Source organism: Henckelia pumila, chromosome 2 (genome assembly GCF_033568475.1).
Source record: "Henckelia pumila isolate YLH828 chromosome 2, ASM3356847v2, whole genome shotgun sequence".
Lineage (NCBI taxonomy): Eukaryota > Viridiplantae > Streptophyta > Magnoliopsida > Lamiales > Gesneriaceae > Henckelia > Henckelia pumila.
The window spans coordinates 118,706,146-118,732,798 of NC_133121.1; the positions used below are offsets into that span (position 1 = coordinate 118,706,146).

General features: G+C 35.2%; 4 protein-coding genes across 8 annotated transcripts; 1 reads left to right on the forward strand and 3 right to left on the reverse strand.

Annotated features, from left to right (window-relative positions):
* Nucleotides 1–743: 743 nt before the first annotated feature.
* On the reverse strand, nt 744–2,046 carry LOC140883958 (uncharacterized). The gene has a single exon (XM_073290586.1). The coding sequence runs from the start codon at nt 1,976–1,978 to the stop codon at nt 923–925; it is 1,056 nt and encodes a 351-aa protein (XP_073146687.1). The 5' UTR covers nt 1,979–2,046; the 3' UTR covers nt 744–922.
* A 1,885-nt stretch (nt 2,047–3,931) lies between these two features.
* Nucleotides 3,932–7,621, reverse strand: LOC140879742 (auxin efflux carrier component 7-like). The gene is made up of 6 exons (XM_073283607.1): nt 6,099–7,621; nt 5,714–5,996; nt 5,555–5,640; nt 5,060–5,217; nt 4,574–4,650; nt 3,932–4,485 (listed from the first exon to the last, which is right to left on the reverse strand). Exons 1-6 carry the CDS (start codon nt 7,375–7,377, stop codon nt 4,419–4,421), a joined length of 1,950 nt encoding a protein of 649 aa, XP_073139708.1. The 5' UTR covers nt 7,378–7,621; the 3' UTR covers nt 3,932–4,418.
* Nucleotides 7,622–10,803: 3,182 nt separating this feature from the next.
* On the forward strand, nt 10,804–20,257 carry LOC140883545 (uncharacterized). 5 transcript variants are annotated; one of them, XM_073290060.1, is made up of 27 exons: nt 10,804–10,908; nt 11,077–11,212; nt 11,660–11,772; nt 11,921–12,047; nt 12,330–12,428; nt 12,505–12,573; nt 13,035–13,169; nt 13,248–13,316; nt 13,412–13,467; nt 13,577–13,736; nt 14,484–14,648; nt 15,119–15,203; nt 15,610–15,840; nt 16,006–16,100; nt 16,221–16,263; nt 16,400–16,557; nt 17,010–17,120; nt 17,368–17,436; nt 17,545–17,688; nt 18,116–18,190; nt 18,266–18,442; nt 18,565–18,650; nt 18,908–18,962; nt 19,204–19,329; nt 19,441–19,554; nt 19,691–19,807; nt 19,949–20,257. In XM_073290060.1, the coding sequence occupies exons 2-27, from the start codon at nt 11,093–11,095 to the stop codon at nt 20,009–20,011; spliced, it is 2,862 nt and encodes a 953-aa protein (XP_073146161.1). In that variant the 5' UTR covers nt 10,804–10,908; nt 11,077–11,092; the 3' UTR covers nt 20,012–20,257. The 5 variants fall into 5 exon arrangements, with proteins under 5 accessions (XP_073146161.1, XP_073146160.1, XP_073146164.1 ...); XM_073290059.1 differs by having other exon boundaries at nt 10,807–10,936; XM_073290061.1 differs by having other exon boundaries at nt 10,822–10,936; nt 11,082–11,212.
* Nucleotides 20,258–20,379: 122 nt separating this feature from the next.
* Nucleotides 20,380–25,611, reverse strand: LOC140883546 (probable sulfate transporter 3.3). Its single transcript, XM_073290064.1, has 13 exons — nt 25,238–25,611; nt 25,037–25,085; nt 24,482–24,689; nt 24,190–24,361; nt 23,503–23,568; nt 22,719–22,832; nt 22,188–22,304; nt 21,899–22,025; nt 21,493–21,779; nt 21,140–21,330; nt 20,960–21,051; nt 20,799–20,875; nt 20,380–20,683 (listed from the first exon to the last, which is right to left on the reverse strand). The coding sequence occupies exons 1-13, from the start codon at nt 25,547–25,549 to the stop codon at nt 20,525–20,527; spliced, it is 1,971 nt and encodes a 656-aa protein (XP_073146165.1). The 5' UTR covers nt 25,550–25,611; the 3' UTR covers nt 20,380–20,524.
* Between the last annotated feature and the right edge of the window lie 1,042 nt (nt 25,612–26,653).

A 26,653-nucleotide genomic window follows, 5' to 3' on the forward strand; every position in this document is an offset into this window, starting at 1 on the left:
AGGGAGTTGAAACAAAGAAATTTGAGTATAAAGAGTTAAAAAAAATGTTTGGGTTTGGGAATTTTAAAATAATTTGCCCTTTATTTATTATGTATGATATGAAAAGTGGTAGGGAAAAAATAAATTCATCTCTTCGATCTGGTCTACAGGTTTTTTGACAGTCGTGAATAAGTATTATTTTTAGACGTATATATCCAATCAAAGTAAAGATGAAAAGTAATAATTTTTATATATATATATATATATATATATATATATATTTACAAACAGTCTCAACAAAAAACATTCAACTCACAAATTAACCTGTAAAACGACACCAATAAAGTTTGTGTGCCCGTGAAATACAAAGCTCGTAAATATATGCATCGCATACGTGCGTGTTGTTTCCTTTTATTATGACACCACACCGTATCATCTCCATCTTTGAAACATTGGGTTTGCCAATTTACTTGACCTATTACAATTTTGTACCCGAAGGCGACTCTATACCACACTGTCTCCGTGTCTCGTGTGTTTTTTTTGGGGAAAATTCATGTTATTTTTTTGGATAACTATATTCAAAGGCTAGATCGAATGTCGCATATTCATTTGGATCTCATGTGCAAATGAATTTGAGCCGTGGATATAGCACACGTACACTATCCATCTTCCAGCATCATCGACCGAACAGCCTTTTGGCCTTCAATTATTTTAATTTTGTTTAAATTTGGTGCAGCATATCAAGAGACTTTCCACGAGATCATACATCATATTCCAGAGTGTAAAAAACACAAGTAGTCGAGAAATATGTTACCAAAAATTTGTTATATGTCAATGAGAGTATTCCACTCACGCAGGCAAAAACCCATCACAATTCATTCAAAAAAAAAAAAAAACAATTTTTATACTCTGGAAATAAATTTCTTAAACTAAAAACCAAAATTCAAGCAGTTTTCTTGTTCATCTTCTGCACAAGCTGTCTCATTTGAAATCTCCATATGAGGAAATAAATCAAACCCAAACCAATCAAAACAAAAATCCACACATTCTCCTCCTTACTCTCCGACTCTGATTCCACCTCTACTATGCTAAATTCCGCCCTTTCTGAATCTTCACTCATCCCTTCATTCACATGCCCATACAATACATACACCCGGCTCTCTGCCCCCACCGTTACCGCACTCGCCTGCCGCTCCTCCAACAGAGGCGTTTCGTCGAACACAACGCCCTCGCTCCAGCTATCATCACTCTTGATGTAGTACAGCTTGTGTCTCGACACCACGACAACGACGCCGTCTGGCCTCGTGGCGATCCCATCGGCCGCCGTTAAGTCCCTGTTCAACATGACCCTTCTCGCCGTCCCGTCCTCGGCGTCAACTTTATACAGCTGCCCCGTGTTGGATTGAGTCACCAAAAGGTATCCCTTGGTGTTGTAAACGATTCCGTTCAGGCCGCAGTCCCGGTAGAAAGCGGTGGTGTCCACGGGTTTGGATTTGAAGAGTTGGGATTTTGAGAGGGTGGAGACATCGCCGTGCTCGTTGACTTTGAAGATGACGTCGTTGGCCGAGTCGGTGACGTAGGTGTTCCCGGAGTAGTCTACGGCGACGTCGTTGGCAACGGCGGCGGAAGGGAGGTGGGTGAGGGAGAGAATCCGGAAGGTGGGGAGGTGGTAGGATGCGAGGGCGTTGAGGAGAGGTGCCGGACGGTGGACGACGGCGAGGAGGCGGTCGAGCCTGGGGTCAAGGGCGATCCCGAGGAAGGAGGAGTTGGGAGGGATGGTGAATTCGGAAGTAAGGGCAGATGTGACCCCGGCGTCGGACACGGCGATGAGCTCGCGGAGGCGCGTGGAGCCGACGACGAAGTGATCCGACTTGGGGTCCCAGGTGAAGGACTCCGGATAGAGGCCCGGCCAACGGAAATTGATGACGTGCGGCTTCCGGGCGTCGCTGCCTCCGACGAGGAAAACAAGGACGAGGATTACGAGGATAGATTTCAACATGTTTGGATCTGATATTATGATTGCTTCATTTTTGTTCTCTTCTGTCCACTGCTTGGTTATATCTGTTTATAATTAATTCTTTTTTAAAAAAAAAAATCGAATATTTCTTTTATAGGTGTTCAATATTAGTGTCATTCTTGGCCTAAATTTGGGAGAAAAAAACTATATAGCTCATGAAGATTTAAGTAAAATAAAAAGCCACGGCTGATGATTAATCAGCTCTGTTTATAATAATTGGAACGAAAAGAGTATATATATATATATATATTTATTTGATTCTATTTAACATAAATCATACCTCATGAAATTGAGACATGCCATGGAAATTCTTAGGTGTTGAATATTAGAATATCATTTTTGGCCTTTATTTTATATAATATAGACCATTGGATTGGATAATTAGATAGACAAAATTTATACTAATTACATAATTTAATGTGAACATATAAGTTGAACTTGAACCAATTAAAAGGCTTGTTTAGTCTCAAGAATGATGATATGCAAGTTTTGACCAAGAAGAATACGCTCATCAATTTTGTCACGCTACTTGTATTTAACTCTAATATTTTTTTATAAAAAAATAAGACTAACAAAGGGAAAATTATATCACAATTAATATAATACGTGTGACGTGGAGTCGTCTTCATGGCCTATGACGTGTGTTTATTTGTTCTCACAAACTTTCAATTTCTGAATAAATCTATTTTCTGTTATAACGAAGTCTCAAATTCGATTTTCTTAAAAAAAAAAAAAATAATAAGGTCTCAACTCGATACCTCATTCTACATTAAAGCGTGACCCCTTTTTAAGAAACAATATATAAAAATAGATTCTCGACGAGACCGTGAATAACCTGATTCACTGATTTATATATAAAAACACAATTGTAAATCAGAAAAATAAAATAGGGCAGGTGTTAATAGTTGGGAACTTCCATATGATATAAAAAATATTCTCTATTCGTTTTATCATGTTGTTTTCAATAAAAAGAAATTAAATTTTAAGATATTGTTTGATTGATATATAATATTGTTGATGATTTGGAATTAGAATTGATAAGCATGATTTTTTTAATTTTTTTAAAATTGATGGTTTTTAATATTGTTGATGATGTGGAATTAGAATTAGAATTGATAAGCATGATGAGCGTGTTAACAATGGAAATGGATCCTCTATTTTACATTATCCTTCAATTTGAAATGGATCCTCTATTTTACATTATCCTTCAATTTAAAATAGCTAAAGTAATGCGATATTGCTTAATATGGATTCCAAAATTCATGACTTGCTAATCATGAATCCATTTTTTTTATTAATAAATCATCCCGTGAAATATATTTTATTTTAAGATTTTACTTATTCCAGTTTATAGAGTATGTTCGATTTATGTTTCAATGTACAAAGATTTATAGTGCACTTCAAAAACAAAATAAAAAATTAAAATCATAGTTGACAAAAAAATTATCATGAGATTATCTCAGCGATTAATTTTATGAGTCAAATCTCTTTTTCGATCCAATCAATTAAATAAAATTATTTTTATATGAAAAATAATATTTTTCATTCAATCACCTTGTTATGCAAACCTACCTTCTCGCTAGTATTGGGTGCATCAATTAGTTAAACAGCGAAAGCACACATATCTCTCCCTTATCTTGTCACACAGGCTCCTTCTAAAGAAAAACCCCCAAATTGCTTTTTGCCAAAATAGTCCAACATTCACTAAAAGCTAATTGAAAAAGATAATGTGCTTTCAAAGCCACATAGGCCCCATTGCCTTTATTTTCTTTGCACTTTATTCGAATTTGCTTTGATTTCTATATTGAAAATTGAAATTCAAATTTCAAGAATTCGGACGAGAGGATGAGATTGTGCAAGCGAGGAAACTAGATTATAGAGATGCAAACCATTATATTATTTATATATATTTTTTTACCACGACGATCAAAGCCATACTACAATCAGTAACAGTTTTGAGTGATTTACATTACACTGTGAAGTAAAGGACACACGAAACAAATACAATAACAATGACTTGCAAAATCAACAAGGGGGAAAGAAAATCTTGAAAATTAAAGACACTAGATTACATATGGAATTTAAAGACGTACAAAGCCTAGTTAGTGGGAAAAAAATCTTTTATAATCTCGTGTGCTTCCACGTTTTCCTCTATTTTGTTCCCCTTTAAACAAGGTTAGTCAACATTATTTCTTCCCTCGATCTTACTTTACACGATTTCTTGGATTGAAATTGGGCATAATCCATAAATTAGGGGATAAGTCAGCTATCAATGCCTCCAAATTCTTGGGAAGGAATAAATTTTTCCTACATTGCTCGACTTGTTCTCAAGATCCAAAGTTAGAGACAAAGTATATGATTTTGATGTAGCCCTTGATGCCATCGGACATTGGAAATTATCTTTGAATGTCGTCCGAGAATCTTATAACCCAAGAAGTATGTAATATACCAGAGTGATTGGTAAAGCGATCAGCATTCCAAATATAACCCTGAAATCACAAAACGTGAAACCATTTGTTAGAAACATCAAGATTGATACATCATTTATCCAATTGTGAATTTAGAAAATTTTCTTACATGGTGCTAAGAATAGCTGGATGAACATTGTATTCTTTTGCGAACACAAACGGAACAATCCCTTGTGGTAGTGCAGCCTAATGGACAAGAATATATATATGTCAGGGAACAAAAAACATTACAGCACACGGGGTTGAACTTGAAGCTAATGTATGCAGCAGATGAATTGAATCTTGCATGTATAAAAATAAACTATAGATTCTTGAAGTTCTAATCAAAGTTGAGAATCAGCAGTTCCCAACATTAAAAATAAGTAAGAATTTGTCATTTTTCCCCATTTACAAGTTGGCGCATGGTCCCCAACACCCGAGTCACAAGAGCATATGGTGTGTAAAATTTGAACCGTTGGACTGTCGTTTAAAATATAAAAGAATATTGTTAATCCTTAATGGTTCCCTACGTGGTCTTTGGCCCGTTATAGTGATCGCATGTATAATCATGTAAGAATTTCACACCGTAAAATGTTGACGTGAAAGCGAAAGTCACCTGCACGATTGCGACGTGGAGGAGGGTACCACGAAGGCCAATGGCGATGGCAGCCACAGCCATTACTGCCGGACCAGTGAGAAATCTCACAGCCATGGCGAATCCCGCCACGGTGTTTCCACATGCTATCAGCTTCGGTTGAAGGGCCATAAACAAACCTGTAAAGCAACCAAAAATCGGTCAAACCAAATTCCAACCTGTAAATCTCAACCACCTTTGTTACTATGGCAACATTTTGATTAAAGGGATCCAGCATCCGTCGAGTTCATGACCGCGAATATATCATGCTCATCGGCCCCATATGTCGGGTTGCTTTCTTGCAAGTTTTTATTTTTTTAAGAAAAGTTTTTTCATATCATCATATTTTCATGCCCAAGAATGAAAGGCCAGAACTTTTTGCTGTAAAAGGAACTCTCGAAACATTTAATTCTAAAACTTTTAACAAGAATACCGATGGGGTAAATATCCAGTCAAAGAATCTGAGTACGTGCTCACCTAAGCTAAACATGGCCATACCGAGGCCAGCATCAGAGAGTATAGAGATTGACTGTGCTACAATTTTAGGCATATGCACACCCCACCTGAAATGTAACATCTGCATAGTTGAGGACTAAAATGTTATCCCAATTATATTCTTGATTGGATTCATGTTACCTGAATGAGATTAGAGACCAGATAAGACCAACGAGGCTGGAATAAGTGTTGGGATTTCGAATAAGTTTACGCCAAACCATGATCAAGATGAGGCGAGTCATGACACTCGCCGGCGGCATATGTTTAACGGCGGCTGCCTTTGGGTCTAGATCAGCGGTGGAGCAGGACCCCAGTTTTGACTGAGCTGTGAGGCCTTCCTTATCTCTGTCATCGGTTCCATGATCTCTGCCTCCACCACCAAAGCTAAAATCTTCTCCACCAAAATCCCCAGTTTGCGGAACAGCTAGAATAAGGAAACAATAATTTTTAAAAAAATACTTGATTTTTTAAGCAAATGAATGGTGCTTACATTTTCCACTTGATCAATAAAAAAAAAAGATCTCACCTTTAGATCCTCCATTTTGAGGTATATCATTAACTAACAACTTGATTTCCTTGGCAGCTTGATCAGACCGTCCGGGTTGGTCGGAAGAACCAAAATCCGGTCCCCCGAAAACATGTAGGCCGCCGCCGCCACCTCCTCCTCCTTCAGACACCGGCGAAGCGCTTGAGCTCCACACAAACATGTGAAGCTCTTTAGCGTCGTGATTGGCTTTGCTGACTTGGTTCTGAATCTGGGCCTGATGGGTTTTCCCTGTTCTTGGCATAGTGGACGAAATTTCAGGATTTGGAGCGGGATAAGAAGTTGGAACAGTCTGTGTGGGATAGTACCCGAATCTAGGGGAGCTCATTTGAGCCCCTGGAGCGCAGGTTTCTTCAAAGTTGGAAGGCCTTGGAGTCGGACCTCTGGATGATTGAACCGAGTACATTTCAGCCACGTTGAAATTAGACAATCTGTTTGTGTCAGATTGACCAAAATTAGACAGCCTCCCTGGAAATCCCATCATCGAATAGAAATCTGAATGGTTGAAATTAGAGCCTCTGGGAGTTGGATTTCTGGAAGAGCTCAAACTGTAAATTTCAGCCCCTGTTAAATTCGAAGGCCGGGGAGTAATCCCTGTGTAGGAGCCAGGCCCCAGCGAACGCCTCGAAGCATTAGATTTCCTGACAGTAACATGAAGCTTTCCATCATTTCCAATCTCCGCGTCAGTTTCAAGAAAATCTTGCCCATCCAAAGAGACGACATCGGATTCAACCTTAAAAGACACGATGGAAGCAGCTGTCTCAGGAAACTGCTCCATAATCAGCATTTTGGCGCCACGGTACTCGAATAAAAAGAGCAGTAAAGTGTACCAAATGATGCATTGGAGCACCACAATCTGCACCATGAGGCTGCCGGAATACTCTCCATACATGGCGATCAGCAAAGGAATCCCCATTACAAGAGTGTTGGGAAGAGTGGAAAGAGAAAAAATGGTTATGGCCCATTCCAAGCTGCCATTTTTGGTGAAATTTGCCCACAACCCAAGAAGTACCAGCATTATAATCTTTTGCAGCGTGTCAGCAGCGATGAACTTGAAGTTCATGGCATATATATCGTTGGAGGAAATAAAGTGGAAAGACAGAAGCGGGACTGCGAAAATGGCGACGAATCGGTTGATGCCGGAGCATTGATCCGGAGAAAAGATTTTCCACCATCGGACAGAGCCGTAGGCCAAGATCATGGCCACATACAGAGGAACCATAGCAGTTAAAACAACGTAAAGATCGTGCCAGGAAATCATTTTCTCTGTTTTTGCAAGGAAAAAAACAAACTAAATTTCTCCCAAAATACCAAAATTTGACAAATATTTTCGAGTCGGGGTTGGTGATATAGCGGCGGAGTATAGAAAGGTGAAGCAGAGACCAAAATTTTCAAAGAGACTTGCAGAAAGAGAGAGGAGATGGGGAATCAAAGGTGGTGCAAATTACAGAAGATTTGTGTATATTCTTGTATATATATAGAGAGAAAGGGTACCTCTAAAAAAAATTATTATTATTATTGATATTATTTATTTTTTTAGGCCGATTTGAACAGGGCAGGGATAATGGATATGGGATCTGAGACCAGTTGAATTGGACACATGTTTTCAATTTGACCAGACACTGTGGTTAGTCCAGTGTGGGACTAAAATTTTTATTATACTTTACCTAATTTAACCGCTGTTCCAGTTCATAATCCACTTTCTAGCTTCAGTATCATATTTTTATTGTTTTTTACTATTGGGAAAAATCGATGCTATCATGAAGATAGCACCCCTAGAGTGATCTGGACGGATCAGATCATATCAGCCGATCAAATTATTTGATTTGTTATACAATTTGGTCTGTTCAAATCATGTTGGGTAGTTACCCTCAGGATAGCATGAATTGTTCCATACTATTGTAGTAACTATATTTTTTTAAAAAATATATATATATATAAATTAGTTGCATAGAAATTTATTTAAAAAATTAGTTATTTCCCATTGTGAGTTCAAAGTTCCAACTCAAATCAGATTTGAGTAGTAAAATTAAAACAAGACTAGAATCCGAGCATCTCATGATCACTTTGCCTCAGCTGGAGTCGCACTGTTTTTTCCCCAAAAAGCATGGGAAGGTCACCGCCCTTTTCTTTGAAAAAAGTGTTGCTTGCATGTGGTCTGCTCATTCAATTTGTTTTCGATTAATTAAAGCATAATCAAGATTCTCACTTGGGCTCAAAGATTAATTTAACTTGGTTTTCGCAGATTTGCTCACTGTGTTTTACTTTTACCCTTCTTTTCGAGATTTCTTAACGTATTCACTTGTCCATATATCTCTAATATATATTATAACACAATAATCCATTTGTTTACTAAAAGTGCGCTATAATCGATGGGTTCTCCATTGCTTTGTCCACTTATGTCACATTTGTCGGATAACCCCACACCCCCGCACTAATATTCATGTGGAAAATCAGTAAAATAATTAACTTCATGCTGTTAACCCAACATAATTATGACACTTGATTTAATTATTTGTGTCACGTCACGGGTCTCTTACAATACTAGTTGATCCAATTTATATTTACATTACATAAAAAAAAATCATATTTTTTCAAAGATAGTCGTATGAACATTGATTTATTGGTCAGTATCATGCATTCACCAAAAGGATATATGGGCTATGGCTCCTCAAACACTCACATGCACTTGATTCGAGTAAGAATAGCATATGATAGCAGGAAATTATTGTATTCCTTTGCCTTTTGGTATCCACAAGCATTACCCACCCACCAATGAAGCTTCTTTCTATAATCATATCTAATATTATGTTTCGTTTGGACGGTTGTTTGACTCGTAGAGATACTCGGATCTATAAATCAGATTATGTAATAGTATATAAACCCAACCAATAGTATCCAATAATTCTAAATTTTAGTTTTTTTTAAAATTTTATTTCACTTGTTTTTTTAACAAAACAAATTATAGACCAACATTACTAGCGTGGTTGACAAGTTATTTACATTAATCTAATATGTATATAAGAGCAATAGCTACATGTTTTGTACATTTTATGCGTTTTATTTGGTTAGTAATTAATTTCGATCTGTTTAGTTACTTTTTTCCAAACTTTAAAATATGCGATGATCGAGTAGGATCTCAAATAAGCAAAATTTTGGGTTGAAACACCTAAAGCTTGGAGACAAAGCCTTTATAATAAAATGATATAATGGGAGTTGGAATGCTTAACCACCTATAATCCAATCATTTGACCTTAATTGATCTTAATCATTAAGTGAAAAATATACATGTGCAGCAGTGTAAGAAATTGATAGTAATCATCCAACAAGAATAATCCAAATTTATTTTCTCCGTACAAGCTATTTGGTAGGAAATTATTTATGACAGTCGGCCCAATGGACTACCAACCCACAATCAAATTAGGCCCACACTCATCTTTTGTTTTCCAACTTTAGGTATCGTACTGTTTCTATGAACTTCAATTAGGCCCACACATATATGTTTAGATAGATTTATTTTTTGAAATAAAATTAAATAAATGAGCGACTAATTGTGTAACTATCTCGATTCTCGATCATATATTATATAAATATTAATTTATAACATTTAATAATTAATTTTAAATGTTGGGGTACTATATTTGGCATCAATGAAGTATGGATGACAGCGCCACAAATCACTTTTTGTTGGTTCTTTTTGACATCTTGCGGTCTAAGGCCCCGTTTGATATCAAAAGTCAAATCAAAAAAGCAAAAAAAGTGTTTTTTTTAATTTATAAGATTTTTAAATGGTCATTTAAGTGCTTAAAAAATATTTTTTTTAATTCAAATTTAGAGCTTTTTCAAAAACAAAAATTATATCTTAAAAAAACTCTTTTTTTAAAAAAAATTGCCTGTAAAATCCAAACGGGCTCTAAATCCTTGCGCTACATAACTCCATAATCTGGAAACAAAATGGGCCGGTCAGTTACACTAATTTGGGCCAGAAAGCCCACGAAAATTGGTTTCACCGAGCCGACTCCATGCACAAATGCACGAAAGTCGAAACGTTCATGAATTACACGAACACAACAAATCATTTTAGTTGAAAAAATCAAGGCAAGAAAGGAGCCAATTTGTTAACTTTAATTCTCTCTGCCAAAACATTCTTCCTCCACCATTTTCAACAAGATTTATCCACTGTCGTTTCTCATAATCTCATTACAAAAAGAGATTTTCTATATATATATATATATATATCATAAAAAATTTTGTGAGATCGTATCACGTATAAGATGAATAATTTACTCGATCCGATTCATGAAATTTTGTTAGAAAAATATCATAATTGACTCGATTCATAAAACTATATTATTTTTTTTGTGCACAAAATACTATTTTTCATTCTATATATGAATTGAGTTCACTTATGTCACAAATAGATATTTCGATATCATTTCATATGAGACACGTACAAGTGATATACCATGATTATTATTTGATTTTTTAAATTATTAATAGTGTACATTAATGTTGTAATTTCAAAATCACTAGTCCGTTATACATTATAAGTTGCTTTTTATTTAATTATCCTTCAAACGTAGTAAATGTTATATATATTTTATAAAAAATATTACAGCAATCCTTTATTAGACTGGCAATATCTTCCGCTCCAATAAAGTATATATAATCACTGATACTTCTACAATTTCCCTTTCTTGCTAAACCAAATATTATTTTCGATTCATTTCGAGAATCTTGCTCCTTCATTCTCAATCTCGAATCAACGTCTCTTGGAACGAACACAAAAGGAGTAAAGCAACGACAAATCTCTATCATAAGTATTCTCAATATTCGTGCAGAACAAGTGTAGAACCCACAAAAGAAACCCAAGATTCTTTTTTCAAAACTACCATCTTCGTCAAGATTGAATTTTTATCACCAACTACATAAATTTGATCCCCAATTTTTGGTTTATCAGCGCAGAGCTAAAGCTAATGGATGATGAAGTGGTGCAGCGAGTATTTCAAGAAGGCGGCCGTGATTTATATCAACAGGAGCCCTCCACTTCTTCCTCTTCTTCTTCATCGATTCTCCAATCTCTTCCTCTTCATGTGGTATTTGTTTATTTCGTGTTGTGTTATTTATTTTGTTATTTCCCTTCATTTCCAGTGTTGGCTTCTTTAATTGGTGAAAAGAGTTCAAGTCCATTGAAGTTGTTCAAGTTTAGGATTCGAAGATTAAACTGATGTCGATTGTTTTTAATCGACCTTATTGTTCGGGTTGATCGATGGCAAGAGTCTGTGGGATAGGATTTTTTCGTTGCCTCATTATATTTTTGCTTTTTGAATCGCTGCATTTGTATTAGGATTCAGAAAGCAGTTCAGTTAATCAGTTTTATTTTTTCCTCTACCCGAAGGAAATAAATTTTCAATTTTATACTTCTTTATTCGGGGGTTGGGGGAAGGAATTCGTGGGCGATGAATGTGTATCCTAAGTTTTAGATAATTTAGTAGCCATCGATTTCAATCATATAAGCATGATGGGTTTCCGGAAATTTGCAGTCTTTTGATCGCGGATATTATTTGTTGGTAAAATCCATTCAAGAACTCAGATCAAAGAAAGAGGGCTTGGTGACTGTTGGGATTGGAGGTCCGAGTGGGTCTGGAAAATCTAGGTGCGTGTCTTTCTTCTTATTTCACTTATCTTTAATCTTTTACGTGTAACGTACACATGTAAATTGTTGCTGCACTTTTCTGCATTATCTATCACCCTTTAATGAGTTGAAGGAGTGCTAAATTATGTGAATGTTTTGATTCTTGAAGCTTAGCTGAAAAAGTAGAATCTGTAATCGGTTGTGCTGTTATCTCTATGGAGAACTATCGAACAGGAATTGATGACGGGAATGATTTGGATTCAATAGATTTTGACCTTCTTGTGAAGAATCTCGAGGTACTCTTTTGTTTTATGAGTAAAATCTTCGTGCATACAAAAAGATTGGATATTTACCGTATATTTCTGTGTATGCCCAAAAGGGGGTTAACATTTTGAAGGATTCTTTAATGATTAATTGATGTGTTGTTATTTACTCGGAGTTGTTGACATACTTCTGGTGAAATATTTGCTCGACTCTTGGAAGAAATTTTTTCTGAAACACAAAATGCTTTTGCTATTTTTACTTCCATAAATTTGCAAAATCTGTATTATATAACCAAGGCTTCTTGTTCGTTATAGGACTTGATTAACGGCCATGACACGTTGATCCCAGTGTTTGATTTTCAAGGAAAAAGACGTATTGGCTCAAATGCTATAGAGAACAATTCATCTGGTGTGGTAAGACTGCTTTTCAGTGCTTTATGATGCATCTTTTTAATCATACCAAGTTTCATTCTCAATGTTACAATTGTAGGTAATAGTCGATGGCACTTACGCGTTGCATGCAAAACTACGCTCTTTGTTAGACATAAGGGTTGCCGTGGTAATTCTTCCTCAACTTTTTTCAAATTTATGTAAATAGTTTATACCCAAAAAGTTTCTTTGTGGTGGTTTAAACTGCGATGGTCTGCATTTTTCACAATTTGCGTGTGTTCTTAAAAATTGTTTGGTCTTAAGGTTTTTACTGAACTTTCATTATGATGATTCTGCCTCAATTCATTTCAGGTATAAAATCATGATTTACACGCACAAATTTTTAACAATCACTTTGTTTTCCACTCTTTTCAACAGTTATTACTCATAAATTGTTGGGTGTTGCCAAGTTCTATAAAATTAAGGAAGCACCATCTCATAGTTCCTCTTCGTTGTAATCTGAAAAGAACTTTAGATGGGATATTTTAGAGGCTAGCCAATTGATAGCTTAGATTTTTTCCCTATCTGATTTCTATTTGCTATCTTGTTATGATAATAATTTCCTAGTCTCTGATACATATGGGGATTCAGGTTGGTGGTGTTCATTTTAGTCTACTTTCTAAAGTTCAATATGATATTGGTGGGTCTTGTTCTTTGGACTACCTCATTGACAGCATTTTCCCACTCTTCCGAAAGCATATTGAGCCTGATCTTCATCATGCACAGGTTGGGACTCAATATTCTGCTTGATACCACTTAATGATTACTTTAATCTTATTATCGGTTGGATGTGTTCTTTTGTAGATCAGAATTAACAACAGTTTTGTTTCATCATTCAGAGAGCCTATTTACAAGGTCAAATGCAAGAGTGAGGTACATTAAACTGGGCTTCAACTTTTGGTTTTGATTCTTAGTTAATTTAAATGTACAGTCAGTCAACTTTCAAAATTTGTTGTGGTGTGTGACAGTCTCAAAGTGGGCAAGCTGCTTACATTTTTCATGGAAAGGAAGCACAACACGACAAGTCAGTGTTTGAGCCATTCTATATTACCTCCATGAAAATAGTTATATGCAATTCATTTTTCACTTTCTTTATCACAGTGGAGTCTCAACTTGTGTACTTTTGCTTCTAGTTTTATTGAAATGTACCTCAGACCTCCATCAGCAAGTGAAGAAGCAAGAATCAATGACTGGATCAAGGTGCGGCAATCTGGTATAAAGTACTATTTATCACTGGGTGATCAGCGGATAGTTGACAAAAATTACATCATACGGCCAACAGCTGAATTCGAGGTAAATTATGAACGCATGCTATTTTTCTGCGTTGTCTTCCATATGTAAACTTCATTGTCTATGTCACTTTAAAATGCATCTCTGAAAAATACCTGTGTAGTGGAGAGAAATGTTATTTGTTTGCCACATTCTTAAAAAATTCTTTGAACAAAAAACATCAACTCGCGATTTCCATTTACAGCTCCATTTGTGTCACTGTTTTCAAAAGAAATTTTGTGCATCTGACCTTGGGTTAAATTGATAGATCCTTCAACAGAAATTCGAACTAGAAATCCGGGTTCTAGGTTCTGTGATATATTTTTGTTATATTTATATGGCCCATGCATTTGTTTGTTACTTTTCCGTAATTGTTTTTTGCTCCTTGTTCAGGTTCTTTTTGGCCATAAATCCCCAAAAAATTGATGCAAAAATATATTTCTCATTTTGTACAATCTATGTTTCAAATAAACTTTCAATGCCGCTAGGAGGCTAGTTTTTCCTAGTTGCTTCTCTCATTGGTAATTAACAGTTTGTGCTCTCCATAACTGGCACCTTTGAAAGTTTCTTGATATATAATAAGTTTTTACAGATTGTATTGCTGCTTTCTGACGTGCTATTGCTTATAACAACCTTGTTTTTGGGAATCTGTCTTCGAATTCTTTCATTGTAATTTATATATACATTTTTTTAAAATGGTTGACAGCTAATAATCTCTGGGTTTTCTGTCACAGATATCTAACAGTATTTATACCCTCCACAATTTATCAGGTTGGACGGATGACTTTGGGTGGATTGCTGGCCTTGGGATATAGCGTGGTGGTCAGTTACAAGCGGGCATCAACCTCAGTTATTGATGGCAATCTTTCACTGTCATTGGAGACCATTGATACTCTTGGAGAGACCTATATAGTTCTCAGGGGCACAAGTAGAAAAGTATGGATATGTTCATCATCTTTAATAAGTACCTTAATGCTTTCTAATAGTTGTTTTGAATACACCTGGAACTATACATCTTTTTAATTTGATACCCTAGCTCGTTGATATATTTCTTCTGGTTTTTTTTCTTAGTCTTCTAACATCAGATAAATCGTGTTTGATAATTGATATACCCCTTTACTCGCAAATGTTCATGAGCCGTAGGGATTAATTACTTCATTCTCACATGTAATATATATTTTTTCTATTTCCGACCTTGACTCCTTAAAATTTGTTGTCCATGAGCTCTTATAGGTTCTAGTTCTTGTCGCAGCATCAGTCTCATTGTTTAACTTTAGTTGATGTTTGATGTCGTTAAATCCTTTTTTTATTTGCAATTTCATAGTTTATACTTTGACATAAGCCCTTTATTAACCAGGAAAATTTATGGAGTTGAACTTGTTTGACGTATTTTATCTCTTCTATAGATTGTTGGAGCTGAATTATCGAGGATGGGTATTACTGGACCATGGATCACAAAATCATATCTTGAGATGATCCTTGAGAGACAAGGTTTGAACTCAGACATGTATATCTTTGATATCTTATATGCTAGAAATTTTCAGTGAACGGATGTGATTTAGTTGGTTCTATCTCATGTCAGCTGCAGAAAACTGCTTCATCTGCCTAACATTAAATTTTGTATCATACGCTTCTTGGAATGGTTGTGGATGTTTCAAACTTGATTGGAATAAAAAAGTGATGTGCTGTCTCATGTTTCTTTTGCATAAGTTAGATGTCTAACCAAAGCATTGTGAAATAAGTAAGTGAATGCCATGGTAATTGTACAAATTAACTGTACCAAGTGCTGGTGACTAGTCACGCAAAATTGAAAAGTTGGTTTAGATTCTCTTGTTCTTTTTACTTCTGATAACTCTACAATTATCAACTGTATGTAACGAAATTCTCGAAGTTGCAGGGGTACCTCGGCTTAATACACCTCCACCTCTGTCTAGCGCACCTTTGCGAAGTGCTCAAGAAAGGATGATCCAAGCTCCAAAGCCGCTTCGTATAATTCCCAAGCTGGACAACCGAATTGAGGATTTACAACAGCCGTGGACTCGATCACCAACCAAGTCCCAGATGGAACCATTAGCAACGTGGCAATTTATCTCATCAGATCCTCTCCAGACTGAGGGGGCTGTCGCTGGTGTGTTTATTTTTTTCATTGCAGTGACAAAAATATCCCTCCCTTACCCCACCCACCCCACCAAAAAAAAAATGAATAAATAAATGAAAAACTGGAAGTAACTTAAAAACTGGGAAGTCTTTTAAATTTCTTTGTGGCTGGAATATTTTCATGAAAAAACTACAGGTCCTTCTTCTTCCAGGGATGCCTTTAAGCTTGCTCCACTGCCTGAGTCATATGACTTGGATAGAGGATTGCTTCTTGCTGTGCAAGCAATACAAGTGAGTGTTATAATATAATTGTGGGGTTATTGTTCCCTGTACAATTACTTGTTGAAATTCAAATCTCTGCTGAATTTTTTGTGAACATTAACTTCGGTGAACTGCAAATGATCATTGCAGGCTTTATTGGAGAATAAGGGTCTTCCAGTCATAGTTGGAATAGGTAAGATAGACTCTCTCTCTCTCCCCTCTTTATTGTCTTACTGCTCTTTAGGTGTTGTGATAGTTCTAAAATAACCGAATCTATGAAATCTTGGTTCCATTTTTTTTTTTATTATAGTATTGTCACTTAATTGTAGGAGGTCCCAGTGGATCAGGAAAGACAAGTTTGGCTCATAAGATGGCAAATATCATTGGTTGTGAAGTTGTTTCCCTTGAAAGCTACTACAAGTCGGAGCAAATGAAAGATTTCAAGTTCGATGACTTCACCGCTCTTGATCTGGCTTTACTTTCAAAAGTATGCATTAATTTATGTTATTTGTTTTTCTTGTCCTCCATTTTATACTCTTTGTGGTTTTATAATATTTAGAAAATGATTTGAATAAATTTTTATTTTGATCAGCTTGTTGGAACAAAGATTGGTGCCTATAATTTACTTACTTAAATTAACATGGTGGAAGAGTAATTTTTGGATGTTGTGAGTTTATCAGATTACTCATGGAAAGAAGCATCATCAAACACTGGTTTGTGGAATGGAGCCGTAATATGAATATAGTGTTATGAATTTATATAACATGTTATAACCACCTTTCTACAGTTCTTTACCAATACATAGCCTCCTATATAAATTTTTTATAAATTGACAAATTGGAAACACTAGAGGAGAAATGTGCTGATTAACGTCACTTCTTCTCCAATAGCAATTTTTCGATGCTCCTTTTATCTGAAAATTCGTTTCAACATTGGCAGAATATTGATGACATAAAAAATTGCCGAAGAACCAAGATACCTGTCTTTGATCTGGAGACTGGTGGTCGCAGTGGTTTCAAAGAACTTGAAGTATCTGAGGATTGTGGTGTGGTGCGTATTGGAATTGTGATAATTTGATTTCTTACATATCTTAATTCCACCTGATTGAATGATTATTCATTAAATCACGTTGAATCAAGATAAACTGGTCTAGGACTCACTATCGTGTGGATCAATAATTGCTTGGGTGACCTTGATTGTTATCAAAATGGTGTATTATTAAACTTGGTTTAATTTTCATCATAATAGCCTAATAGGTCTAAGAAGTTTGCTTGCCTTTTTTTTTTTTTTTGTCAAGGTAATTTTTGAAGGAATCTATGCTTTACACCCTGACATCAGAAAACCTCTGGACTTGTGGATTGCTGTTGTGAGTATGATGTCCATTACACTCATCTTTTCTTTGCTTACTGTTTTCCTGATCCCTCAACTTTGAGTAAGATTACCTCTTTGAAAGTAAACCTTTGGTACCAAACAGGTTGGTGGGGTCCATTCACATCTTATTTCTCGAGTTCAAAGAGACAAAAACAGAGTTGGCTGCTTCATGACCCAAAATGAAATAATGACGACGGTATTTCCTATGTTCCAGCAACATATAGAACCGCATCTTGTTCAAGCACATGTTAGTTCCTCGATTTCATTTGAGTTTCTTTTCGCGTTCTTGTATTATGGAAAAGACAAGTGTTTTAACAGCCATGGTGCACATAAGAGCGCATTAGGACTTGAAGCTCTTTCAAAAGCAGCATTTTTTATGAACGAAGTGTTTTTTTGGTTGTTTTTTTAATTAAAAAAGCACACACACAAATTGCTTTAAAAGGCTGGATTTTAGAGGCCAGGAAGTGGTTTCTGGGCATCGATCTCTGTTTCTTTTTAGATAGATCACCAAAAGTTTTTTTACTATCTTGACACAAATCTGCTAATACATTTTGGGAAAGAAAAAAGAAAAAAAAAACTCTTCTTATTAGGTGCTTTGTTACACCAATTCTGCTTATTAGGTTCTTTCTAAAATAATGATAAAATAAATGGAATTCTTCGTCAATTTGATGCAGCTGAAAATCCGAAACGACTTCGATCCCGTGCTTTCACCAGAGAGTTCCTTGTTTGTGTTAAAAAGTAATAAGCAAGTAAGTTGTTTATATGTTCTTCCGTCCTTGAATTTCACGAATGTTTTGCTTTTAACATGCTTGTACCATGCACAGGTGGCTCACCAAGACATCCTGAAAATGCTCGATCCCACTAAGATATGCAGTTCAGTGCAAAATTTTATCGATGTATATTTAAGGCAGTCTGGAGTACCTTCTAATGGACAGTTGACAGAGAGTGATTGTATAAGAGTCAGGATATGCGAAGGTAGATTTGCTCTGCTGATCCGAGAGGTTTGTTCTGTTTGAAAACTTTTCCATCTTGTTTCCATTGTATACATGAAAAATTATCAATTATCTGCTTCAAACTACCCCAAACCACCTCCCCCCCCCCCCCCCTCTCTTTCCTTGTGCAGCCTATCAGAGAAGGGAGTTTTGTTATTCAGCCAAAAGTTGATTTTGATATCAGCATAAGTACAGTTGCCGGCCTTCTTAATCTCGGGTATGTTGATTTTTTGGTGTCAAAGGTGATTAATTTCTCGTTTTCTTTCATCATCCTATCATGTCCTTTAATAACTAGGTTATTTCACATGTTGGTAAACCAAGAAACTTTTGTTGTGAAAAGAGTTGTGGTCAATTTTTTGGGCATATTAATAGCAGATAGATAGAAGTCTCAATTTGTTGATAGCACATAGTTTCTTATTTGGCAGCTTTGTTCGTGCTACTTGAAATTACATGTTGTTATCCATATGACTTCAGGTATCAAGCTGTGGCTTATATTGAAGCTTCTGCATACATTTACCAAGATGGAAAGGTCGTACATACTTCTTTGAAAAGATATCTAGTAACCATTATGTCTTGGAAATCAAGTTCAGTTAACAACTCAATCAGATAAATGAAATGGACCTTTCAGAATTTTCTTATGTCATTAAGTTTGCGATCACTCAGACGATATGGGAATCACTCCAGCTTTAATTCACATGTTGCCATCAAGGAAATGGGTTATTTAGCCTACGGAACTAGTTTAGGACTGATGCATCTCCTCCTTTTTTTAGATTCTCGTTGAGGTTGATCATTTACAAGACGTCCCAAGTCCTTACATTCAAATCAAGGGTGTCAACAAAGAAACAGTAGTAGCTGCTGGTTCCACCCTTGAGCTTGATGGTTCATACACAACAAAGGTCCAGTCTTGTTTCTTATACATTTGCCTGTTCTCCCATTGGCCACATTGATTCTTCGGGTTGTTAAACATTCAATAAGTTGTGTCTGTGTTCCTAACCCTGTCGTCTCAGAGTTATCTTCAAATAATTCTGGAAAGGTTACCTTCTCTGGAGAGAAGTTCAATCGGGATTCATTCTCAGCAAGCTGCAAGACTGCAAGAACTTGTGGAATATATACATTCCCAGGTATTATTTTCTAGTTTTATCTTACGTTGTTCGTCTATCATAGTAGCCTAGATTAATGATCTTGAACTGCGATACAACTAAATAGTCCCGTTTCTAATCTTTGATTCGATTTCAAATTTGTCACGGCATTGAACAGGGTAGTAGTTCGGCTTCAGAATCATCACCAAGTAGAGAAGCATCACCGTTAGAAGCCGTGATTGAAGATATGCAGTCGAGGATTAAACGTCTTGAAAGATGGCATGCAATCAATACTGTATAGTACCCTCTTAACCCCTCCAACTCTCCCTCATTTTAGGGATACAATTGTGAAATCCCTATAGATTCACATTTGCATTGAATTTTTGTTTCATACGGCTTACGCGAAATTTTCTAACTCGATCACTCTTTCGTGTAGGTACTATGGACATTTCTAATGTCTGCATTTGTCGGATATTCACTCTACCAGAGGAAACGCTAATGAATACTCTGAGACCAAGCTTGATCATAGAAAGTAGCATATATTTATCACCATTTACAATTTCACTCGCAACCACCAAACAAAGCTTCATGATTTTAATTTGGAGCAGATTCGACTAATGTCTAATCAAGAATGCCACTTCTAACTTTCAACTGTAGGCAGTGTACGTAGAACATATTAGAGCATGAATTTTGCAATACGAATCTTAACGGGATATCGATTTCTTCTTCTTTTTCGTTTTGGTTATATTGATTCTTGTTATATGCAAAATCTCATGAAATAAAATTAGATATGTTGAATGAATTGAGGAATTTTCGTGTATAATGTAAGAATAATTTGAATACGAGCAATCGTATATTAAGAGGCTAAGAGCCAATGGCATCGTATTCTCAACATGGATGAAAACATCATCAATGACATAATATGAAGTCCACTATTTCTTTATTTGGAAGTAAATATACTGGGTGAAATATGTAAAAACATGTTTATATTGATATTAAACCATTCAGTTGATTATAAATATATACTCGACTGATTCTTGATATTGGCAAGAAGAAAAGAGACTGCTTCCCCAACTGTCAAGAACAAGCAATCTGGTCTTGCGAATTCTTTCGCGTCATCGGCATGTTGCAACTTCTCAATCACCCCGCCCAGTGGATTCACCAAAACAAGCTGCACATGCATGAAAAGATGGCAGAAACAGTAGAAAATAAGAACGAGCCATTCAAAGTTCTTTCCAACACTGACGACTAATGTAATGAACAAGCTTGAGAACAAGGCAACTTGCCTCTAAATTCTTTTTCTCCAATACCATCCTCAAATCTTTGAAGAATGAGACTCCATTGGTATCAATTGAACTCACAGCTGAAAATAATTACCAAAGAATTGAACTAGTGTTTCTTAATTTTTTTCCCTACTTTTTAATCTTTTGTTTGTAAATATCCTCACCAGATAAATCAAGTATCACAAACTTAAGTTCAGGGCGCTTTTTGGCATCATCTCCACCTTCCGATTCCTGTTCGTCTATCCATCTTGTAATCCTGATAAAACAAAATTGATAGATGAGAGGAAAATACAGTGTAGAAACACGGAAATGCAACAAGAAAAACATGAGACAACGTAACAGACCTGTCTTTGAGATAAGTTGTATTAGCAAAGTTGATTGGAGCCTCAATACTCAAGATGAGGAATCCAGGGACACAAGTGGCTTCTTTATAATGTTGAAGATCGCGATAAATATCTGTGCCGGGTATGTTCCCCATCAACACGGTTTTTGGCCTTGTAACTTGCAGTAAGAGCTTGAAAATAGATATTCCCACCTTAAAATTCACAAAGCTAAATACGATCAGTTTGCAGTTTATTGTGCCTAGTGCCAACTATATAGTTTCAAACAATGTATGGAATATGGTGTCTCCTACTGAACTATAAATTTTATTTATCTTTGAAAGGTGTAAAGCATCCCCCAAACGTAAGGAACTTACAGCAATGGCAAGGCCATTTTGAACAGAAATGAAGAGGACACCCAAGAAAGCACATAACATCACAAAAAAATCGAATTTGTCGATCTTCCATATCTGATATGCAGCTGGAACATCAATGAGACCAACCACCGCAGTGACGATTATGGCCCCTAACACGACATTTGGTGTGTACTGAAAGAGTGGCATTAGGAAGAGAAGCGTAACCATAATCGTTACTGCCATTATTATGTTAGACACCGCGGTTTTACATCCAGCATTGTGATTCACGGCTGATCTTGAAAAAGCACCTGCAGTATTATTTAATTTTTTATAGTCATGCATGGATCCACTAATGGTAAATGAAAAGCTTTTGTTATTTATTGTTTTTATTTCTGACAACAATCGAGTTTTTTAGGGTGTCACGCACCTGTTGTAACATAGCAAGAAGTTGAAGACCCAACTATGTTCATCAGACCAATTGCTATCATTTCTTTGTTTCCATCAACTTGGTAGTTCTTCAATGCAGCAAATGTTCTTCCCACCGCGATTCCTTCCTGGAAGGAAAAATTGGATCGAATGATTTTTAGATACTCCATCTTCGGTAATATGATACTTAAATAGAAATTAAGGGGCAACCTGAGTATTATGTCTCTCTCCTATTTCTACATTGATCTTATACATGAGTCTATAATTAATTATGAGAATGCATTACTTACCGTAAGTGAAATGATGCCGGTGACTAATCCAGTTTTCATGACCAACCCCAAGTAGCTATCATGAAAATGTAGCATACTCCATGAAGGAGGATTCAATCCTTCTTGCAGTTTGCCAATCTGAATTAAGAAAACAAACAATTAGAAAATACAAGCAACGCTTGGCCATGTTTGCCCACACTCGGTTTTGTTAGTGGTGATACTTGAAAATTGCTGAAACTGCTTGCTACAAAAGCTCGAACTCATAAGGACAGCATCATAAAGAGTTGTATACCTAATGTAGGCTAGCTGGAGATTAGAAAATATACATCAGAAATTGATATCTAGCTAGGAGACACTCAGATACACATAGACGTTGGTCGAGTACTAGGCAACAAAGGCCTAGTATCATATCATATTGAAATCATTCCAACTTTCTGGCTATGACATCGTGACATTGAGTCATTTGTACCAAAACATAGCGTCCGCCCCGGACAATATAGTCAATAGTTTGATACTTATGATAACAAAAATGAGTTGGAGGAAGAAACTTACGATACTTATGCCATGATTTTGAGCTTTGAATGCGAAAACAAGGAGAGTTGAGAGGATGACCGAGACTAGAGGAGCCCCAGCAGACACCCAAAATAAGTTCGGTTTTCTCATGCTCTGCATGCACAATTACAAACAATACATGCATTAAAACATTGTGCCACCAAAATCGTTTTCTTTTCAATCACTCAAATCACAAGTGTTTCACTAGACGCCTCATTCAAATTAAAATATTGATTCTATTAAGTATTTTTCATTTCATAAAAATGTGTAATCTATCATGATTTTAAAATGCAAGTTCTGTCGCAAAGATCAAAGTCTTCTTTATCATAAGAATTCTCGAGCCTGTTAAAGGGACTCAGAAGTTTCCAATTTCAAGAAAAAAGAATTGTCCAATTAGTATAAGATGATTCTACTATACACAGGGAGAAACACTCTTGATGTCTTTTTAACAAGATGATCGTGTGAAGATGTCACTTGAAAACGAAAATGTACTAATGAGTCTCACCTGTTTGTTTTAGATTAAAATGTTTTCACGAATGCCTTTATAAAAAATATATATATATATAACAGAGTTTTTCTTCAGACGTAACATAAAATCACACGTTAGTATAGATTAAACAATCGTGTTATATCTATGGCGCGAAGCACTGCAATTACCAATATTGATATAGGTTCATAACTGGCAACCATAAATAATTTGCAAAACGGATTTACGAATTATAATACTCTTTTTATTCAATGAATGATCAAAAGATAAATAGAATATATGAAAATAAACACTTACAATATATCTTGTCAAAAGAAGGAAAGACAGGAAGCAGAAGCCCATCAATATAGTTTGCCATGACCACTACATAAAAAATATAACAATATTATTTAATTAACGAACCCGAATTATTATTGTAGCATGCATCCAAAAAATAGAGATGGAAAGGAAAATAAAAATACAGAAACTAATTATAAAGTGTCAGCGTTATGCATGTGCTCAGTTGTCTTGATATGATTCCGCATACTTGTTCGGTCTCTATTGTATTCTTCGAAAAAGGTCTTAACTTTAAGCATACAAAAGATTTCTACACAATATTTTAATTGAAATAGTTTCTAATCAAGATGATTGAGAGGACATAGGTGGGGCAAAACTTGGTTAATTTCTGAAAAAGTATTTTTAAAAAAAATTTATTTAAAAAAAATTCAATTGAAAAGAACTATCATTTTCTTGTTTGATTCTATTTCTCGTCAACCATCCAAACATCCAACGACAAAAGCTACACCCGTGTAGCATATAATTAATCTACCCGTTCTCATCATGTTATAAGCTAGCTAATCAGCCCAGGTCGCCTATTAAACAAAAAACCCTACGCATTTTTCTATTTTTAATTATAATATTTATATCTAAAAAAAAAAAGAGGCACGTACATGGGAAATTTATTTTTATTTTTTTTATTGAAAAGAAAAGAAAAGAAAAAAGAACCTCATGAGTATTATGAAAGACAGAAGTCAAAACAGGAACTATGCCCATTTTCTTGGTGAAATTTTTGATTCCGAGAAGGCTCTTGAGTTGTTGGAGAGATACAATAATGGCAGCACCACCCATGAATCCAATCAGTGTTGCTTTGGAGAGGAAGTCAATCATAAATCCGAGCCTGTCATGAATAATAATCATCATTATGTCAAACAATTTATTAATTAAACTATATAGTTCAGTCGTTAATAAAACCCAAAATTATCTTAAGTTATAACTTGTACTAATGAAATAAATTAACCTTAAAAAGCCCAAAGAAGCTTGAAAAAGGCCAGCAAAAAATGTGGAAGAAAATGCTAGTTGGAGAAACAAAATAGGGTCTTTGACTGGGGAAACTTGTTGTCTTAGCATTGATCCCATGATTAAAGAAGCTATTGAAACTGGCCCTACTGCAAGATCCCTCGAGCTCCCAAGAACGGCGTAGATTAAGGGTGGCACGAAACTTGAATCTGAAATATTATAAATAATACCCTTTTTCATTAAATAATATATTATATTTACATACTTATATATAATAAAATATGTTTTATTTCGGTAGTCGCAAAACGGGAGACAGGATAGAATATTCATTATCGTTTATAATTAATTAATTACAGGCGATCCACGAAAATTAAAACCAAAAAATTATAATCTGAAAAAGATGAAAACCCCGTGAAGATCAATCATTTATAACAAATTTTTTTTTTAAAAAAAGTATCAATAATATCTTAAGAATATTAATATAGAAAAATAATTTTACAATATTTCAAAATTTTCATGGAAAGATTAGCGAGGATATATAGGAATTAATACTTACAAAGACCAACAATTGGAGGCAAATTAGCTAACTTTGCATAGCTTATGCCCTGAAAGAAAGGAGGGAAACCCATATATAATTAAATTTCATTTTATAAAAATATATAAAAAAGGAAAATAATATAAGGAGTAATAATTTAATCATGACATGTATATATATATATGCGATGGGAAAAATGGATTTAATTTCGGGAAATGAAACCTGAGGAATAGCAAGACTTGCAATAGTGAGACCAGAAACAATATCAGATTTGAGTAGTTTAAGGTTATACTTAGGACCCCACTCAAATATGGGGAATATGTATTGTGCTGCCAGAATAAATTTTGTTTTGCAGGGCTGTCCCTTGAACTGCCGGAGAGGATCATCGGGAAAGAAGGTTTCTTTGAGCCGCGACTTTAGTTTCTGAAATGTGCTCCGGCGAGGCGGCGGCGCCACCCTGTGCACCTCCGTCTCCATGGCTATCTCCACGGTGTGAGAGCTGTTTTCAACGGTGCTAGTTTTTGGTGGTTCCATTGGCGGTGAGTTGTGTGTGTGTTTCTGTGTTATAATAAAATGATCGATGTTTGGTGATGTTTAAACATTTTATTTATACTCGCATGTTTTTGCTTTTGGAGATAAAATAAATAAATATTGTGTTTTCTAATAAAATATATATATATATATAATTAATTATTAATTAAATATTAAAATTATTGAAATGATTAAAGAAAAATAGGACCAAGATAAATGTCATATTTATAAAAAAAAATTTGTTTTAAAGAGCGACACTTGCATTGTGTCCCTCCACCTCTGCCCCTAAGTCATCCTTCTATCTTATACGAATTTGTACTCACTCATTTGTTTTTTTATTATTATTTATGAATCAAAAAGTGAAGGTCGTGGTTGGGTTTTTTGTCCCTTAATTTGCATGAAAATGAATTTGCATGATTAATGTAAAAATGAAACTTAGGTCTTTATGGATAAATTAATGTAGAATCTGATACCATTTATTTATAAAGAAGAAAAAAGGAAAAGTTGGTTTGAACGTGATTGAAACCTTTGAAATGAATATACGAGGCATGGATATACACTTATTATATGCATGTCGTATGATGCAAATTATGTAGAGGCTCTTTCGACAAAAAACATATTCATCCGTATCATTTATTTAGTCTACATTTTTATTCATTCAGTCTAATGATATAGTTTAGTTTACATATTTCATATTATATTTCTTATTTTTTTATCAATTAATCTCTACTAAATTAATATCATTAACTATTTGTACAATTATTTTATTCTATTAAAACTTTCATTAAATAAGAACAAATATAAAATTGTTTTACGAAATTAGCTTTTCTAAACATTTTATGTCAAAATAGATACAAACTTGAATAAGAGGAAAAGAGATAATAGCTTGCAATGTCATGATCAATTAAACCGCCTAAAATTTGGTTGGCGAACGATTGGATAATCCAAATTATTATAATCGTGTCATGTTAATTAGCGCAATAGCATAACATGTTTGATGTTACATCCTCCAAGTTGCGTGATTTCAAAGTAGAGCTGTAATGATTCAAGGATCTTTAATTTTTAGCCATTGATAGTACCGATATTTCTCTTCTTTTTTTTAAAAAA

What these genes read in the sequence shown, in the direction of transcription:
- LOC140879742 (XM_073283607.1), bottom strand. Translation starts at nt 7,377, where the DNA reads ATGATTTCCTGGCACGATCTTTACGTTGTTTTAACTGCTATGGTTCCT. An exon ending in TCAAAATGGAGGATCTAAAG is followed by an intron (nt 5,997 to 6,098) that starts GTGAGATCTTTT and finishes TCCTTATTCTAG; the next exon opens with CTGTTCCGCAAACTGGGGAT. An exon ending in TATGGCCATGTTTAGCTTAG is followed by an intron (nt 5,218 to 5,554) that starts GTGAGCACGTAC and finishes GTTGCTTTACAG; the next exon opens with GTTTGTTTATGGCCCTTCAA.
- LOC140883546 (XM_073290064.1), bottom strand. Translation starts at nt 25,549, where the DNA reads ATGGAACCACCAAAAACTAGCACCGTTGAAAACAGCTCTCACACCGTG. An exon ending in CAAGTCTTGCTATTCCTCAG is followed by an intron (nt 25,086 to 25,237) that starts GTTTCATTTCCC and finishes CCTTTCTTTCAG; the next exon opens with GGCATAAGCTATGCAAAGTT. An exon ending in TTCTTTTGACAAGATATATT is followed by an intron (nt 22,833 to 23,502) that starts GTAAGTGTTTAT and finishes TTGTGCATGCAG; the next exon opens with AGCATGAGAAAACCGAACTT.
- LOC140883545 (XM_073290060.1), top strand. Translation starts at nt 11,093, where the DNA reads ATGGATGATGAAGTGGTGCAGCGAGTATTTCAAGAAGGCGGCCGTGAT. An exon ending in AGGTCAAATGCAAGAGTGAG is followed by an intron (nt 13,317 to 13,411) that starts GTACATTAAACT and finishes GGTGTGTGACAG; the next exon opens with TCTCAAAGTGGGCAAGCTGC. An exon ending in GGCCAACAGCTGAATTCGAG is followed by an intron (nt 13,737 to 14,483) that starts GTAAATTATGAA and finishes ACAATTTATCAG; the next exon opens with GTTGGACGGATGACTTTGGG.
- LOC140883958 (XM_073290586.1), bottom strand. Translation starts at nt 1,978, where the DNA reads ATGTTGAAATCTATCCTCGTAATCCTCGTCCTTGTTTTCCTCGTCGGA.